General features: G+C 45.0%; 1 protein-coding gene across 1 annotated transcript in view; it reads right to left on the bottom strand.

Moving 5' to 3' along the window:
* The window catches only part of rpf2 (ribosome production factor 2 homolog), a 28,182-nt gene extending 12,380 nt beyond the window's left edge, over positions 1-15,802 (bottom strand). The window contains exons 1-5 of the mRNA XM_085997820.1: positions 15,680-15,802; positions 10,762-10,894; positions 9,332-9,369; positions 6,113-6,152; positions 4,898-4,979 (exon numbers count right to left, since the gene is read on the bottom strand). Coding sequence (XP_085853946.1) covers positions 4,898-4,979; positions 6,113-6,152; positions 9,332-9,369; positions 10,762-10,894; positions 15,680-15,801 — 415 coding nt within the window. The 5' untranslated portion in view covers position 15,802. The remainder of the gene's footprint in view (positions 1-4,897; positions 4,980-6,112; positions 6,153-9,331; positions 9,370-10,761; positions 10,895-15,679) is intronic.
* Positions 15,803-19,898: the final 4,096 nt, after the last annotated feature.

The following is a 19,898-nucleotide window of genomic DNA, read 5'->3' as shown; positions in this document are numbered from 1 at the left end:
ATGACCTGAAACTTTGGTCAAAGAGGTGGGCTTTAAGGAGGGTCTTAAAGGGAGAGGGGAAAGTGGAGAGCAGAGAGGTTTAGGAGGGTACTTCCAGAACATGGGGCATAGTCAGCTGAAGGCATGGCTGGCAATTGTGGGGCAAAGGGAGGGGGCAGAGGCACAAGAGGCTCGAGTCAAACGAACAGAGATTTCAGGATGGTTTGTAGTACCGGAGGAGGTTACAGAGGTGGAGCAGGACAAAACCATGGAAGGATTAAAACACAAGGTTGAGAATTTTAAGTTAGAGGTGTTGGAATCCAATGCAGGTCAGCAAGGACAAGATACGGGCAGAGATTTGGATGAACTGCGTTTTTTTAAATTTTTTTTTAAAAACAATCATTCTTGAGATGTGGGCATCGCTGACGAAGCCAAAATGTATTTCCCATCCCTAGCTGCTCTGAAGTAGCAGTTTGATACAACGGAGTGGCTCACCAGGGCATCCCTCCTAATATCTCAAGAATCAACCACATTGGAGTGGAACGGGCCACTTATAGACCAGACCGGGTAAGGGCGGCAGGTTTCCTTCCCTAAAGGACATTAATGAACCAGTTGGGTTTTTCCGACAATTCATGGTCGCTTTTACTGACACCAGCTTCACTGATTTTTTTTAAAAAACGGATTCAAATTCTGAAACTGCCATGGAGGGATCAGAATTCATGTTCTCAGAATGAGTCCAAGCCTCAGGATCACTAGTCCAGTAACATAACCACAACCATACAGTACCCTGTTTACAGAGGGTGGAAGAGGCGAGGTCAGTCAGGAGGGCATTACAATAGGCAAGTCTGGAGGGGACAGTGGAATGCACTACCAGAATTATTGATTGAGGTGTCAACATTTAAGAATAGGTTAATAGATGGTCGGAGGAAAGGGGAATAAAGGGACAGCCCCTAATAAAATAAACCAATGTGCTTAATTTCCACCCCTGCCCATTTTGCAAGTCTCAGTTAGTGCTATTAAATCTATACCTTCTTATTACGACATAATTGCTTCGAATTCTCCCAGTTTATTAAGGACATAAGAACATAAAAAACAGGAGCAGGAGTAGGCCATTTGGCCCCTCGAGCCTGCTCCACCATTCAATAGGATCATGGCTGATCTTCTACCTCAACTCCACTTTCCTGCACTATTCCCATATCCCTGGATTCTCTTAATATCCAAAAATCTATCGATCTCTGTCTTGAATATACTCAACGAATGAGCATCCACAGCCCTCTGGGGTAGAGAATTCCAAAGATTCACCACCCTCTGAGTGAAGAAATTTCTCCTCATCTCAGTCCTAAATGGCTGTCCCCTTATTCTGAGACTGTGACCCCCTGGTGCAAGACTCCCCAGCCAGGTGAAAGAGCCTCCCTGCATCTACCCTGTCAAGCCCTGTAAGAATTTTGTATGTTTCAATGAGATCACCTCTCATTCTTTTAAACTCCAGAGAATATTGGCCTAGTCTACTCAATCTCTCCTCATAGGACAATCCCCCCATCCCAGGAATCAGTCTGGTGAACCTTCGTTGCACTCCCTCTATGGCAAGTATATCCTTCCTTAGGTAGAAACCAAAACTGTACACAATACTCCAGGTGTGATCTCGCCAGGGCCCTATATAATTGCAGTAAGATGTATTTACTCTTATACTCAAATCCTCTTGCAATAATGGCCAACATACCATTTGCTTTCCTAATTGCTTGCTGTACCTGCATGTTAACTTTCAGTGATTCGTGTACAAGGACACCCAGGTCCCTCTGAACACCAACATTTCCCAATTTCTCACCATTTAAAAAATACTCTGCTTTTCTATTTTTCCTACCAAAGTGGTTAACTTCACATTTCTCCACATTATATTCTATTTGCCATGTTATTGCCCACTCACTTAGCCTGTCTATATCCCCTTGAAGCCTCTTTGCATCCTCCTCACAACTTACACTCCCACCCAGCTTTGTATCATCAGCAAACTTAGATATATTACATTTGGTCCCCTCATCCAAATCATTGATATAGATTGTGAATAGCTGAGGCTCAAGCACTGATCCTTGCAGTACCCCACTAGTTACAGCCTGTCAACCAGAAAATGACCCATTTATTCCTACTCTCTGTTTTCTGTCCATTAACCAATCCTCAATCCATGCTAGTATATTACCCTCAATCCCACGAGCCCTAATTTTGTTTAATAACCTCTTGTGCTGCACCTTATCAAATGCCTTCTGAAAATCCAAATACACCACATCCACTGGCTCCCCCTGATCTATTCTGCTAGTTACAACCTCAAAAAACTCAACAAAAAACACGATTTCCCTTTCATAAATCAGTGTTGACTCTGCCCAATCCTATTATTATTTTCTAAGTGCCCTGTTACCACGTCCTTAATAATAGGTTCTAGCATTTTCCCTGCTATTGATGTCAGGCTAACTGGTCTGTAGTTACCCGTTTTCTCTCTCCCTCCTTTCTTAAATAGTGGGATTACATTTGCCACCTTCCAATCTGCAGGAGCCGTTCTAGAATCAATGGAATTTTGGAAGCTGACAACCAATGCATTCACTACCTCTTTAGCCACCTCTTTCAAAACTCTAGGATGTAGGCCATCAGGTCCAGGGGATTTATCGGCTTTCAGTCCCATTAATTTCTCCAGTACTATTTTTTTTTAAAATTTTTTTTTAAACTAATATTCATTTCTTTCAGTTCCTCATTCTCGCTAGATCCTTGGTTCTCCACTATTTCCCGGGAGGTTTTTTACGTCTTCTTCCATGAAGACAGACACAAAATTTGTTTAATTTCTCTGCTATTTCCTTATTCCCCATTATAATTTCTCCTGTCTCAGCCTGTAAGGGACCCACATTTACTTTCACTAATCTTATCCTTTTTACATACCTATAGAAGCTTTTACAGACTGTTTTTATGTCTCTTGCTAGTTTACTCTCATTCTATTTTCCCTTTCTTTATCAATTTCTTGGCCCTCCTTTGCTGAATTCTAAAATCCTCCCAATCCTCAGGCTTACTACGCTTTTTGGCAACATTATAAGCCTCTTCCTTTGATCTAATACCATCTTTAACTTCTCGTTAGCCATGGTTGGATCACTTTTCCTGAGCGACTTTTGTGTCTAAAGGAATGTATATTTGTTGTAAATTATGCATTAATTCTTTAAATGCTAGCCATTGCTTGTCTACCGTCATACCTTTTAATGTAGTTTCCCAATCTACCTTAGCCAACTCGCCTCTCATACCCAAGTAGTTTGCTTTGTTTAGATTTAAGACCCTAGTTTCGGATTTAACAATCACTTTCAAACTTAATATAAAATTCTCTCATATTATGGTCACTCTTCCCCAAGGGCCCCTTTACTACAAGGTTATTAATTAACCCTTTCACATTGCACAATACTAGATCTAAAATAGCTGGTTCCCTAGTTGGTTCCTCAACATACTGATCTAGAAAACCATCTTGTATACATTCCATTAATTCATCCTCCACACTATTACTGCAAATTTGGTTTGCCGACACTCATGCACTTAAATACTGGTTTGTATTTAACACTGCTCCTATTCCCTTGATTTTTTTTGTCCAAGCAAACTGCCTGCTCCTTTATTTCAGTCTTTTCCATGCTTATAAACTGGACTATTTTATTTTCCTCCTCTACTTCCTTCCATTCCTTCTGCATGCTATCCTTTTTGCTAATTCTTTATCTGTATATTTCTCTCATCTATTTCTACCTTCTCTCTGTGCTGATTACTTTTATTTTCCCTGCCTTCTTCCTAATTTAAACAATGCTTTACTTCCCTATTTGTTTTGTCAGTTCATTAGCTCCCTTCCTATTCAGATGTAGCCCATCCAATCTTCCTCATAGCTGGTGCCAATGGCCCATAAAAAAAAACTGTTCAGCTATGCATGGAGTTCCCTAATCTTCCTATTGTTCTCTATTCCAACATGTAGTTGGAGAAGTAATCTGGAGATTACCGTCCCTGAAATCCTAATCCTAAACTAGATGCAGGAAGGATGTTCCTGATGGTGGGGGAGTCCAGAACCAGGGGTCACAATCTAAGGATAAGGGGTAAGCCATTTAGGACTGAGATGAGGAGGAATTTCTTCACCCAGAGAGTGGTGAATCTGTGGAATTCTCTACCACAGAAGGCAGTTGAGGCCAACTTATATATTCAAGAAGGAGTTAGATATATTTCTTAAGGCTAAAGGGATCAAGAGATATGGGGAGAAAGCAGGGACAGGGTACTGAATTTGGATGATCAGCCATGATCTCATTAAATGGCGGAACAGGCTTGAGGGGCCGAATGGCCTACTCCTGCTCCTATCTTCTATGTAAACCTGCTTCCTAGCCTCCTAACTCCCTTTGCAGGACTTCAGATAATGATTGACTAAACTGAAAAATAATACTTCCATTACGGGAATTTGCCAAGAGTGGGAAATCGGAGAAGGGGAAGGAAGAGCAGAGTAGTTACCTGAAATTTAAGTAGATAAACTTAACATTTATAATTATAGTGGTCTCTCATTCCGCAACTGATTAATTAAAGGGACTCCACAATACGTGAATCGACATTTATACAAACACAAGATCTCCCTCGACACTGCTCACAGGTAATCTCGGGTAGTCTCAGGTCTGGAACACAGTTGTGATGTTTAGTTGCTAACCTGGCCTGTCCCTTTAAGGATCGGCTCTAAATAAGCAAATCCAGATAACTGCAATATTGATCAACTGTGGCGATCAGGCGGCAGCTGTAATTTCTTGCAAATTTCAGGCTCCAAGTCAATGACTGGCTTTCTTGTTTAAGTGTAATGCTTGATGTTACAGCTGCATGCAAGACACAGATATGTACTGTAGATCTGATTTACAAGAACTGCAAAACAGCTCTGCAATCTTACCTATTATCAAGTTGTGTGGTCGCTTCTTGTTGTGAGAACCAAACATAAACAAAGAACAGTCAGACTTCTTCGAAAAAAATTCCTGTTAATACAAAAGGCAATCATTCAGAAGAGGAAGAAACCATTAAAAATATCATCTCAAAAACTGAAAATATACAATACTGTAGTCCCTTTGATGTTTTTCAGCAATTTATTAAAACAAATACTTTCTTTAAAAGTTTAAACATCTCCTGGCAGTAGAAATCCTTATTTTATTTCATGCTCCACCATTGTGGAGGGGGTGAAACAAATAGTACTTAGCTGAAGTTAGCAACAGAGTAATCGTGCCCTCATTAAGGGATCAGCATCCCTGAACTGCTCTCCTTTTCAGAGCAGTTAATTCTGAAGTAACTGTGCCAGCAACAGTTACTAAACAGATCCCCCTGATGGATTGGTCAGTAAATGCATCTTCTGTTGTGATACTGAGCCATGTAGACCGGAGGCGAAGGTTCAGCCACCAGGATAAGCAGAATTAGCGGATCTCAGCAACAACTGGGCACTCCAATTGTTCTCAGCACCTCTAGATACCATCTGCAGGCCTGGGGTCAGCTTCCATAGTTTGCCGACTACACCCAGCCCTACCTCTCCACCATCTTTCTTGACCCTACGACGACCTTTGTGCTATCAGACTGCCCGACCAACATCAAGTTCCTTCAGCTGAGCATCAGGAAGATTAAAACCATTGTTCTCAGCACCTGCAACAAAGTCTGTTGCCTTGACACTGATTCCATCTCCCTCCCCGACCTCTCAGGCTAAACAAGGCCATGAAAAACCATGCCAAAATTGAAAGTTATCATCAATGACAACTTCAGTGCATTAGCACGACACTCTCCCGACCAAGTGTTCGGTCTCCAGTGGAGTGTACTGAAATTAGATTTATTTCATCCAGCAGGCGAAGGAAGTTTTAAAAATGTTTTCATTTACTCGTTCCCTCAGTAAAATCCCTCCCCAATATATAAACAGCTGCAGTATTAATTGCCTCTATGGCGAGGCAGAACCTGCCTTACACCACCAGCAGAAAAATATTAGCAGTGCTAACATATAGGATAGCACCTCAAAAGTGCTCGATGATCCAACTCAATTTTTGTGTCCACAGAAACAGAATAAAACTATAAAGCTAAAATAAGCAAGCGTCTACACCATTTAAACGTTAGGCTTAACAACCTGTCAACTCACCACTGACGTCTGATCTTCAAAGGGCCGAGTAATATTTTTTCTGGTTAAAAAGAAATCGTTTTAAGAAACACATTTTTACATATTTCTTAAAAAAAACTTTCATTTTTCTGTTAAAGCTTCCCATAGCTTTTGGCGGTTGAAACAAATGGGTTTAATAATAATAAACCTGCATTTATATAGCACCGCAGCACACATCAAAACTTCTCGCAATGTTTGGAGTTCACTATTATTTGTTTGGATGCAGCACCCACTCTAAACAGCCATGAAATGAATGACCAGTTGATCTGTTTCTTGGCGATACTGGTTGAGGGAGGAATGTTGACTAGGACACCAAGAGAACAACTTCTTCCTTGAATAGTGCCATGGGATTTTTAAGGTCTTATCTCTGAAGGACATTAGGGGAAAAATTCAGTATCGCCCCATTTGGGGCGCCATTATCGGCCGTGTGCAAAGTTTAGCGCCTGGCGCTAATTATCACCTCCGACAGCAAGCTTGGCTTTTATCGCCCCTGGAGGTAATTGGAGTGCTAAATCAGGCACTTCACACCTGTCCTAAGGCGCAAAGGGCGAGGAGCGAGGCGCTACCTCAGAGCGCTGGCGAAGCAAGAAAGGGCAAATCAAAATGAACCTGCAAAGTGCTGCTCAGTACTCAAAACTCCTTCACACAGCGTTGAATCTCTCCAGAAGTCAGGCTCTCTCTCTGAATGCGTGGTGCAAAAATGTCACTGACAAAAAAAGGCAGGAAGCGGTCGTCTTTAAATAGGGCTCCCCCAGTCCCTTTCGGACAGCATAACGCTCTCCTCAACCTGTCGTTGCTAGCAGCAGGCAGTAAGGCAGGGGGCGCCACTCAATATCCAGTCCGGGGCGCTGCGCACTCGACTGACGTCACAATCTGCTGGCGCAGATCGTGGCGGTAGTGTTTAATGCCGCCGCAAAATGTCTAGTTAATTTTGCGAGCGGTGCAAACATCGCCGTGCCCAAGCGCTAGTTGCTTTGCGCCCTATTACCGCCCTCTTAAGGCGCTAACGGTTGGCGCAACCATCTGAATTTCCCCCCCATTATCTCTTGACAGTGCAACATTCCCTCAGTACTGCAATGCAGCGTCATCCTAGATTATCAGCTCAGGTTCTGGTACATACTTCTAGCCCACAAGCTTCTGACCCTGAGGCAACTGAGCCAAGGTGACAAAAGTTGGCAACCTAAATTTGCATTTCAGCAGACTACAGAATTTATCCCAAATGTATGGCAATCTGCTGAAGGCAAATCTCCAGATATCCCATTAGTTACCCTTACAATTAAAAACTGTTCACAACTCAATCCCAGGTCCAATTGTATTGTCTACTAACTTTTATAACCCTCAAAAGTTTCCGTTTGAATTCAATTTTTTGGGTGCCCCCCTTCCCCTACCCCATGAAAATCAGTATAGATCAACTCGGACTATCCTAGTCTGTATGGTTCAACACCACACCACTGATTATGTTTAGCTTCTTTGTCACTGGGGTCAAGAAAGCTTAATATACCAGATCATCCACACTAATTAGCAGAATTTCTATTAAGAGAAAAGCAAGCAAAAGATATTTTTAACAAAGTTACACAGACCAAGAACATCCCAACTTTGATCCCTGATCAGTGCAGAGTTCATTGATGTCAAGATGGAGTGGGGCACGAAAATTGGTCTCGGTGTCCCTGGGAAAGTGTGTGGGAAAAATTTTCAACTGAAATGCCTACCAATGCTTGCCATTCAGTGAAACCGGCTAGAAAGTGCATAAGTGGGCGCCGCTTGAAGACAGGACCACCACAGTTCAATAACCTGCCATGGCTCAACACAGGATGCTGTGGCTACGTACAAGAGGATTGGCAGCACTAGGGGGAAGCATATAGCAGCAGTCAGACTCCCAGAGACATGGGACAAAAATTGTAGGGAAAATTCGATATACTGAACGGCAAATGAGGAAATTAGCATCAATCTTAAAACAAACTGATTAACTCACCAACACTGCAGTGCAACTGATTTTAAAAATATATATATTTTGTATGAAGACATTATTTCTATTTATATCAGTGTAAAAAACATAAGTTTTCAAATCGAGGTTGCTGGACCGTAGACACATCTGCAAGAGGATGACTGGAGGTTGCTGTCGGTCTGTCATCGGATTTGTGTATTTTTCTACTTTTTGTTGATTTATTTGCACACTATTTCTGTTACTGTATACACATGCACTGTCAGTTGGCCTATCTGACATCAGATCATAGGTGAGTCACAACTTCCTTCAACTAAACAGCCTCCACCATAAACTCCACTCCCTTTCCACTGACCCCCACCCCCTCACCTCCTCAGGCTGAACCAGACCATGCAAAAACAAAGACCGGTTCGACCCAGAGTTCTGATTCAAATCGCACATCTTATTCATCATCAAGCCTGCTTATTTCCATCTCTTCAACATTGTCAACCTCTGCTCCTACCTCAGTCTCTCAATCCCTTATCCACTTTTCTGTCACCTCTAAACCCGACTATTCCAAGTCCTCATCAGCCTCTCATCCTCCAAAACATCAACTTGTCCAAAGCTCAGCCACCCATATCCTGTCCCAGTGTCCCATTCACCCATCCTTGCTAACCTACATTGCCTCCCTGCCTCCTCCACCCCCCAGAATCCCTCTGCTGCACTCACCTTGCCAATCTCTGTAACCGCCTTTAAACAGCACCTTCTCCTTTTGGTCCACTAGCTCTGACTTTTGGTGCATCCCCACCTCCTCTTCACTCCACCATCGGTGGCACAGCCTTCAGCTGCCTGAGCCCTATTCTCTGGAACGTCCTCAAACTCCTCTGCCTCTTCATTTCTTGGTCTTTAAAATCTACTCAAAACTCATCTTTTCAACCTGGGTTTGGGCCTCCCCCTTCTAATTTCTCCCTCCCTGGTTCAGCCTCCAGTCCTCTAACACGGCTCGAGACAGTTTTTATGTTAAAGGCATTGTACACATGCAAGCTGTTATTTTACTTTGGGTAACTGGCACTTTCAGAAGTTAGGACAGAGGGTAACAGAGGACATCAATATTTTCCAGCAATGCTCCACACAGAAAGTGTGAAACCCACTAACGTAAAAGGTATTTAATTTTGAAAGCTGCTTTCAATACTCAAGGTTTGATTACATAGCTTGCATGTGCTGTTGTTGCAGTGGAAATCTTGAAATGCACGAGCTTGTTAATAAAACAAGATACTTACTTCTTATACAGAACTGCATTCGGCTTCTTTAGAGAATACTGCAAAGAGAAGAACAGCAGTGTCAGTATAAACTATTCTGAAACTGCTCACAGCACAGAATATAAGCCTGGCCATCGTTCAATTTAAAGCTCTTGTAGCTTTAATCGCAGAACATACTTGTCACTTTAGGTCTGATTATCAAATTCTAATTCAGTCCAAACTGGCCTATGTTGGCAGAGATAAAGGAGAGACAATTTTTAATTACAGAATTTGAAAATCTTAAAAAATGGGGTCCAATAACTTCCAAGTTTGTAATGTAAAATGGGAATGACTGTGTTTAACAAGTACCAATCAATCCTAGTTAAATACGATTTAGACCAGTACAGGAAACTTTGTGCTATCCGGAGGTGAGCTATCTGGCAATCTGGAGCCACCGGCAAAAATCAGCCGCCGTTTTTTATTCTTTTTGTTTGTTTTTTTTGCTTTGTTTGAACAGTCAAGCTGTGCAAGGTCTGTAGCTATAGCAACAGCTTCAGCTACAGAGCTTGCAGGCCACACCCGAGTGTTTAGAAGCTGTTGCTAAGCAACAGTGTTTGTTGTCAAATACGGAGATAAGAATCTCCGTATCTCTCAACATTAACTCTGGAGAGTACGGCACTTTTTAGGCAATGGCAGCAGCTCGGTCCCGTGGGTGCCGGATATCACAAAGTTTCCTGTATATCCTGGCTGAAGTATTTAACAAAGCATTAAACAAAGATTTTCAATGAGAGGTCAGACATTTTCCTACAGATAAAGAGAAATGTCAAACTACTCCAGTGCACTCATGAACGAAGCAGCTGGTTACATGGTAATATTGGGACCTGACTCTTGTGGCTAGAGAATCAAGCATAGGAAGAAATAACAAATTCCCTCTTTCTCAACTTCAAGTTAAATTTGCAGTGAGCAACAACACTGTCCTGCCAACTCTAAGAAACAGGTTAGAATCCAGCCGAGGAGGACAGGATAAAATTCTCCTTTGTTCCAGCGGTACTATACAAAATGAGTTTGGACAATTTCAACTCATTTCCTTGCACAGCTAAATAAAGAGTGCAGAACTGCCCGTAATTCCCCACTAATTCACATGAAAAGCCATAAAGATAGCTGGAGTAAGGAATGAAAATGTGCAGCAGGAACGTTTGAGGTTGGAGTGAAGGCATATAGCTGGCACAGAGCGGAAGGAGGTTTACTCTGAATCTTATCATGTAATAGTTACCAGGGAGTGCTCACTGCCGACACTGGGTGCACAATCCCATTCTCCAGCAGTGATACTCCTCGTCTCAATAAAAATAATATATAGGAAGTACGAACAATTGTGACATAGCAATGCAACTTTGTCACCTTGGTAAACAAATCAATTATGGAAAATAATAGACAATATGTACTACAAATTTGCAATAGCCTGCTATACTCACAATATCTTTCAGAGCCCGAGTCACAATTTCACTGGTATTGCCTCCCTTGATGAGCATGGCTTTCTTAGTATTCTCACTGAGTTTGGGATCTCTCTTCTCAAGAAACCTCTTTGCCCGCTTTGTTTTGGGCTTACTAGAGTTGAGAAGTGTAAAGGAAACATTAATGAGATGAATTGACATATGTCAGAAATACCAAACAGAACTATGGAAACAAATCCCCAGCTCCATAAAGATTACATTTTTCATCCAACTGAAGGACTGGGAGAGCATCCCTCCCGCCACAGAATCCAACATCAGCTAGCTTAGCAAAGACCAGGTATCAAAGTTAGAGTCTTTAGCTTTGCGTGCTTCAGTTATACAACAACTTGCATTTATATAGCGTCTTTAATGTGGTAAAACACCCCAAGGCACTTCATAGAACATAATTCAGCAGCAGATGAGCTGAGGCAGGGGCGGAGATGGTCCGTAGATGATGTTTATCATTCCCTGTAGCGCACACCAGCCGAGACCTCAAGCGACTGATTCTCGAAGGCACGTCGGCTTCTTCAGCCCCGTCCTGGATATGATTTGAGTGGCCTCAATAAGGACCTTTATTCATCCAATCCAAGTATTTTTGATACATTATTTTGTTGCCTGTCCAACCTCATGTTACACCCTTGCCACCATAACTACTGGTTTCAATGTTATTTATGTGCCTTTGCCAAAGGAAATCCCTTGAATAACATTAAAAAAAAAAAAAAAAAATTTTAAATAATTGTTACAGGTGATCCAGAATTTGAAATGCTGATACCAATCACAAGTGGAGACTGTGGAATTTAAGATCATATATATATTTTAAAAGCACAGCAGTTGATTTCACTCCCCCGCCCTGCCAATAGAGAGTGCACATCAACACCAGGAGAAGAAAGAAGCTACAGCATCCCTTTAAAACAGAGAGAAAACCAGCCTGTGACTGCAACCCTGCCTTTTTACATTACACAGCAATAGACCAGTCGCCTGAATCAGGCTAAATAATTCTTGGGTGTCATTCCAGTATTTAAACTCTTCAGATTTAACCCCGCACCCCACGGCTAAGCAATTCAGTGAATAATACAAATAAGATGCACGACAATTGATCTCAGTATTGCAGGGCTAGGGATGGGAAAGCCAGTAATGGTTCCACTATTCCGCACCCACTGCTGGACGTGCACGTAGATAGTGGGCGAGGACAAGGTCAGGCTCAGCTGCGACACCTCCTACAGCCGAACAATCTGTCAGCAGTCAACATCTAGGTTCATGAATGATGGGCGAGGTAAAGTGTAAGGGTGGGGGGGGGGGAAATGGAGCGATGCCCAGCACTCGGGGAACTATACCTCAGCCACAAATTAATCATATCGGGGGCCGGGGTTAGAACCTCTTCAAGCATTGCAGAACTTACACCTTTCACAACCTCAGGATGTCCCGATGCACTTTACAGCCAACTAAATACTTCTGAAGCGTAATCATGGTTGTAATGTAGGAAACACAGCAGCCAAATTACACATAGCAAGATCCCACAACCAGCAGATAATGTTTTTGTTGTCTCCAGACTCAACTATTTTAATGCTCTCCTGGCCGGCATTCCACCTTGAGTAAATGTCAGCTCATCCAGGCACGATATCAATGTAAGTCTTTATTTCTTTTTCAAAGCGCTTTACAGCCAATGAAGTACTTTTTGAAGTGTAGTCACTGTTGTATTAGAAAGACTTGCATTTATACAGCGCCTTTCACGACCACCAGACGTCCCAAAGCGCTTTACAGCCAATGAAGCACTTTTTGGAGTGTAGTCACTGTTGTAATGTAGAAAACGTGGCAACCAATTTGCGCACAGCAAGCTCCCACAAACAGCAATGTGATAATGACCAGATCATGTTTTTGTGATGTTGATTGAGGGAAAAATATTGGCCAGGACACCAGGGAGAACTCCCGTGCTCTTCTTCAAAATAGTGCCTTGGGATCTTTGATGTCCACCTGAGAGAGCAGACAGGACCTCGCTTTTAACGTCTCTTCTGAAAACTCGTATCCGAACACGCACCAAGTCCCTGTCACCCATCGTCTTCTTAGGCAGTCCCTCGGAACCGAGGATGACTTGCTTTCACATTAAAAATGAGTTCTCAGGTGACTGATGAGTCCAATGCGGGACCTACAGTCTCTGTCACAGGTGGGGCAGATGGTGGTTGAAGGGGCGGGTGGGTGGGGTGCTTGGGTTGACTTGCGCTGCCTGCGCTTGGCTTCCGCTTGCTCCCGGCGAAGAGACTCGAGGTGTTCGGTGCCTTCCCGGATGCTTCTCCTCCACTTTGAGCTGTCTTGGGCCAGGGATTCCCAGGTGCCGGTGGGGATGTTACACTGTTTCAAGGAGGCTTTGAGGGTGTCCTTGAAGTGTTTCCTCTGCCCACCTGGGGCTCACTTGCCGTGTCGGAGCTCCGAGTAGAGCGCTTGTTTTGGGAGTCTCGTATCGGGCATGCGGACGATGTGACCCGTCCATCGGAGCTGATCGAGCGTGGTCATAGCTTCGACGCTGGGGATGTTGGCCTGAGCAAGAACACGGACGTTGGTGCGCCTATCCTGCCAATGGATTTGCAGGATCTTGCGGAGGCAGCGTTGGTGGTACCTCTCCAGTGCTTTGAGGTGCCTGCTGTACATGGTCCATGTCTCTGAGGCATACAGCAGGGCGGGTATCACTGCTGCTCTGTAGACCATGAGCTTAGTACTGGGTTTGAGGTCCTGGTCTTCACTCTCTTCCTCAGGCGACCAAAGGCTGCACTGGCACACTGAAGGCGGTGTTGGACTTTGTCGTCGACGTCTGCCCTTGTTGACAGTAGGCTCCCGAGGTATGGAAAGTGGTCCACGTTATCCAAGGCCTTGTCGTGGATTTTGATAATCGGGGGGCAATACTGTGTGGCGGGGGGCAGGCTGGTAGAGGACCTTTGTCTTACAGATGTTTAGTGTAAGGCCCGTGCTCTCATACGCTTCGGTGAAGGTGTTGACGATGGTTTGGAGTTCGACCTCCGAGTGAGCGCAGACGCAAGCGTCGTCTGCATACTGTAATTCAACGACAGAGGATGGGACGACCTTGGATCTGGACTGGAGGCAACGGAGGTTGAACAGTTTCCCGTTTGTTCTGTAAATTAGCTCCACTCCAGTGGGGAGCTTACGGAGGGGTGAGATGGAGCATTGCAGTAAGGAAGATCGAGAAGAGTGTTGGTGCGATGACACAGCCTTGCTTGACCCCGGTTCGTACGTGAATTGGGTCTGTGGTGGAACCCCCCTGTGCTCGCTAGCCTACACTAGCCCCCAGTCCGGCAATGCCTCGATTTTAAAATTTTCATCCTTGTTTTCAAATCCTTCCATGGCCTCGCCCCTCCCTAGTTCTGTCATCTCCTCCAGCCCTACAAGCCTCCAAGATCTCTGCTGCTCTTGAATTCTGGCCTCTTGCACATCCCCGATTTTAATTGCTCCACGAGTGGCGGCCGTGCCTTCAGCAGCCAAGGACCTAAGCTCTGAAATTCCCTCCCTAAACCTCTCTACCCTCCTCTTTGACCAAGCTTTTGGTCACTTGCCCAAATATCTCATGTGGCTCGGTGCCAAATTGATTGTGCTCCTGTGCAGCGCCTTCGGGCATTTTACTTGGTTAAAGGCACTAGATAAATATTAGCAGGGACACGGAGGCTACCTGCTCTACAAAATAGTAGCATGGGATCTTTTATGTCCACCTGAGAAAGACTTGCACTTATATAGCGCCTTTCAGGACCACCGGACGTCCCAAAGATTCCTATGTTACAACAGTGATTACACGCCAAAAAAGTACTTCATTGGCTGTAAAGCGCTTTGGGACGTCTCGTGGTCATGAAAGGCGCTATAGAAATGCAAGTCTTTCTTTTTCAAAGCACTTTAGTCAATGAAGTACTGTTGAAGCTTATTCACTGTTGTAATGCAGGGAACGCAGCAGCCTATTTACGCACAGCAAGGTCCCACAAACAGCAATATGATAAAGACCAGGTAATCCATTTTAGTGACGCTGATTGAGGGATAAATACTGGCCCACGTGCTGGGCACTCCCCTACTCCTCTTCATTGAAACTTATAAAATTCTAACAGGACTAGACAGACTAGATGCAGGAAGGATGTTCCCGATGGTGGGGGAGTCCAGAACCAGGGGTCACAGTCCAATGATAAGGGGTAAGCCATTTAGGACTGAGATGAGGAGGAGTTTCTTCACCCAGAGAGTGGTGAACCTGTGGAATTCTCTACCACAGAAGACAGTTGAGGCCAATTCATTGAATATATTCAAGAGGGAGTTAGATATATTTCTTAAGGCTAAAGGGATATGGGGAGAAGGCAGGGACAGGGTACTGAAATTGGATGATCAGCCATGATCTCATTGAATGGCGGAGCAGGCTCGAGGGGCCGAATGGCCTAATCCTGCTCCTATCTTCTATGTTTAAATAGCACTGCGGGATCTTTTACATCCACCCCGATAGAGCAGACGGGGCCTCGGTTTAAAGTCTCATTCGAAAGACGGCACCTCCGACAGTGCAGCACCTCCCTCAACACTACACTGGAGTGTCGGCCTAGATTTATGTGCTCAAAGTCTCTGGAGTGGGACTTGAACCCAAAACCAGAGGCAACTATGCTACCCACTGAGCCGATACACCTTTTAATACACAGCCCGGCTCGGCCCCGGGGCCTGACGGGGCCTGACACCCCACACAGGGCTCGGCCCCGGGGCCTGACACCCCACACAGGGCTCGGCCCCGGGGCCTGACACCCCACACAGGGCTCGGCCCCGGGGCCTGACACCCCACACAGGGCTCGGCCCCGGGGCCTGACACCCCACACAGGGCTCGGCCCCGGGGCCTGACACCCCACACAGGGCTCGGCACCGGGACACAAACACTTACACCACTCGCTCCTGCTGCATCATGGCGGCGCCCAGCACGTGGATCCAGCCAACGTCCTGGCGGAAGTCGCAGCGTGGCGACGTCACTTCCTTTAGTGAGGGGGCGGCTGATGGCGACAGCATCCCCTGGCCGCGGAGCCCGGTGCAGCGCCCCCTGGCCGCGGAGCCTGGTGCAGCGCCTATTTTGTACCTTGATGTGGAGATGCCGGTGTTGGACTGGGGTGGACAACTGTAAGAAGTCACACAACACCAGGTGTGACTTCTTTTATTTTGTGCCTGTGTGTGGGAGGGAGGAGCCCACAGGCTGTGGGGCTGCAACAGCCACTTCAGCAGGAAGGCAATTTTGTATCTATACACTTTTCTACCACCTTACAAAAAAAATGTTAAACTTCCCAAAGCGTCTAAAAATTAAATAGACTAATAATGCTGTCATGATTTCCACTGGTGAGGTTAGGAGTGATGATTTATGCTCACGCTGTGTGTGGATTTTTACAGGTTCAAGTTCCTCAAGAATCCCGCATTGCGTCTGATGTCACCTGGAATCCCAGGGTCTTGAGAACAACCCTCGGTTCCCCTTAGCTACACCTTAATGCTCAGCTGTGTCTTCCAGCCTCATAAAAACTTTCTGGGCCCCTTTCAGCCCCTTTCCTTACTGTTAATACGATAGCAAAATACTGCGGATGCTGGAAATCTGAAATAACAACAGAAAAAGTTGGAAAAACTCAGCAGGCCAGGCAACATCCGTGGAGCGAGAAACAGAGTTAACATTTCAAGTCGAAACCCTTCTTCAGAACTGAGAAAAAAAAGCAGGAAATGAGACAGATGAAAAAGCAAGTTGGGGGCTGGGAAATGGGGGAGGGGATGAAAGAACAAAAGGGAAGGTCTGTGAGAAGTAAAGAGACATTAAGAGATATTCAAGGCGAGACGAGATGGTAATAGGACAGATTAAGAAACAAAAGACGGCTCTAGATTAGGTGTGAAATGCACTGGCAGAATGAAAGACAGCTGCCATGTGAGGGAGAAAAAAAAGAGAAAAGCCACAAACCAAAAGTGTGGATAAAAAATATATAAAAATATGATATGATAGGGGCCGAGGTTATGATCTGAAGTTGTTGAACTCGATATTGAGTCCGGAAGGCTGCAAAGTGCATAATCGGAAGATGAAGTGCTTTTCCTCGAGTTTACGCTGAGCTTCCGTGGAACAATGCAAGAGGCCGCGGACGGTGAGGTCTGAGTGGGAATGGGGCGGAGAATTAAAGTGACAGGCGGCCGGAAGCTCGGGGTCCCCCTTACGGACTGAACGGAGGTGTTCCGCAAAGCGGTCGCCCAATCTGCGTTTGGTCTCCCCAATGTAGAGGAGACCGCATCGTGAGCAGCGAATACAGTATACTAGATTGCAAGAAGTACAAGTAAATCGCTGTTTCACCTGGAAGGGGTGTTTGGGGCTCTGGACAGTGGGAAGGGGGGAGGTATAAGGGCAGGTGTTGCATCTCCTGCACTTGCACGGGAAGGTGCCGGGCGAAGGGGAAGGGGTGCTGGGGGTGATAGCGGAGTGGACTAGGGTGTCTCGGAGGGAGCGATCCCTACGGAATGCTGAAAGGGGAGGTGAGGGGAAGATGCCTTTAGTGGTGGGATCACGTTGGAGGTGGCGGAAATGGCGGAGGATGATGCATTGAATGTGGAGGCTGGTGGGGTGAAAGGTGAAGACAAGGGGAACTCTATCGTGGTTCCGGGAGGGGCAGGGGTGAGGGCAGAAGTGCGGGAGATAGAACGGACGCGATCGAGGGCCGTGTCAACCACGGTAGAGGGGAATCCTCGGTTGAGGAAAAAGGAAGACATGTCGGAAGCACTGGTATGGAAGGTGGCATCGTCGGAGCAGATACGGCGGAGACGGAGAAACTGGGAGAATGGAATAGAGTTCTTACAGGTGGCGGGGTGGGAGGAAGTGTAGTCCAGGTAGCTGTGGGAGTCAGTGGGCTTGTAGTGAATGTTGGTCAATAACCTATCCCCAGAGATGGAGACAGAGAAGTCGAAGAAGGGAAGGGAAGAGTCGGAGATGGACCATGTGAAGGTGAGGGAAGGGTGGAAATTGGAGGCAAAGTGAATGAAATTGTCTAGTTCAGGGCGAGAGCAGGAAACGGCACCGATACAGTCATCAATGTACCGGAAAAAGAGGTGAGGGAGGGGACCCGAGTAGGACTGGAACAAAGACTGTTCCACATATCCCACGAAAAGGCAGGCATAGCTAGGATCCATGCGGGTACCCATAGCAACACCTTACTGTTAATTCTGAAATGATTCCACCATTCTCCCAAGATGCTCATGTTTGTGAATTGCATAATGGCATACAGTTTCAAACTAGCAAGATGCAAATTTAGGACTGACGTTCTTCACATAAAGTGTGATCACCACCTGCACTGGATTTCTGGGTAGGGTCTTAGGGACTGAAATCATTTAAGAAACAGATGCTCTCACTGTTGGTTGGGAGAGGCCCTTCAGGTCTTTCTGAATGCTTGAGCTAAAATGGGCATAAATATGGTGTAGGGGAAGCCTGTAGAGTAGGAACATAGGAACAGGAGTAGGCCATTCAGCTCCTCGAGCCTGTTCTGCCATTCAGTGAGATCTTGGCTGATCTGCAATCTAACTCCATATACCTACCTTTGGCCCATATCCCTTAATACCTTTGGTTAACAAAAAGCTATCAATCTCCAAATTAAAATTAACAATTGATCTAGCATCAATTGCCATTTGCAGAAGAGAGTTCCAAACAACTACCACCCTTTGTGTGTAGAAGTGTTTCCTAATTTCACTCCTGAAAGGTCTGGCTCTAATTTTTAGACTATGCCCCCTAGTCCTAGAATCCCCAACCAGCGGAAATAGTTTCCTCTCTGTCTACCCTATCTGTTCCCCTTAATATCCTGAAAACTTCGATCAGATTAGGAATACAACCCTAATTTGTGTAATCTCTCCTCGTAATTTAACCCTTGGAGTCTGGGTATCATTCTGGTAAATCTACACTGCACTCCCTCCAAGGCCAATATGCCCTCCCTAAGGTGTGGTGCTCAGACTGTATATAGTACTCCAGGTGTGGTCTAACCAGGGTTTTGTACAGCTGCAGCATAATTTTTACACCCTTGCACTCTAGCCCTCTAGATATAAAGGCCAGCATTCCATTAAATTTTTGATTATTTTCTGTACCTGTTCATGATATTTTAATGATCTATGTACAGGAAACTCTCGATTTACCGGCACCGAAATAACCAGAAATCTCTGTTAACTGGCAAAATTCAGGAGTAGTTTCAGGTAAGTTTTACTTCATATTAGTGGCCGTTCCTGGATCTGTGGCTGTGTAATCGGGGTGCCTGCACTTGTTGCTAAGCAACAGGGACGCTTGGTCTGTGGCCGGGGTTCCTGCACTTGTTGCTAAGCAACAGGGAAGCCTGGATTTGTTGCTGTGTACGGAGCTTTCGTACCTTTTAATTATACCTCTCTGTAATCCGGACTTTTTTATAAACCGGCACCACGCCGGTCCTGTCGGTGCCGGATAATAAAGAGTTTCCTGTGCCTGAACTCCCAAGTCTCTTTGGACCTCCACTGTTGTTAGGTTTTTACCATTTAGAAAGTACCCTGTTCTATCTATTTCAGGTCCAAAGTGGATGACCTCACATTTGCTTACATTGAAATCAATTTGCCACAGTTTTGCCCCTTCACTTAATCGATCAATATCCCTCTGTAATTTTATGCTTTCATCTACACTGCCTACAATGCCATCTATCTTTATGTCATTGGCAAATTTGGATATATGACTTTCTATGCCATCATCTAAGTCGTTAATAAATATTGTGAATAGTTGAGGCCCCAACATAGATCCCTGCAGGACACCACTAGTCATATCCTGTCAATTTGAGTACCTTCCCATTATCCCAACTCTCTGTCTCCTGCCGCTCAGCCAATTTCCGAACCAGGACAATAATTTGCCCTCAATTCCGTGGACTTCTACCTCAGATAACAGTCTCTTATATAGGACTATTATCAAATGCCTTCTGGAAGTCCATATAAATAACATCCACAGACATTCCCCTGTCCAAAATCAGACGAGATCAGGCATTTTCAAACGACTGCACCTGGTATTACCAGGTGGTCTCCCATCCAAGTACTAACCAGTTCTGAACTCTGCTTAACTTCCAAAGATCAGACAAGATCAGGCATTTTTAGACTAG

This window comes from Somniosus microcephalus, chromosome 9, assembly GCF_052327205.1.
Source record: "Somniosus microcephalus isolate GS21.2 chromosome 9, FLI_Smic_1.0, whole genome shotgun sequence".
In the NCBI taxonomy this organism is placed as follows: Eukaryota; Metazoa; Chordata; class Chondrichthyes; order Squaliformes; family Somniosidae; genus Somniosus; species Somniosus microcephalus.
This window is presented reverse-complemented; position numbering and strand designations above follow the sequence as displayed.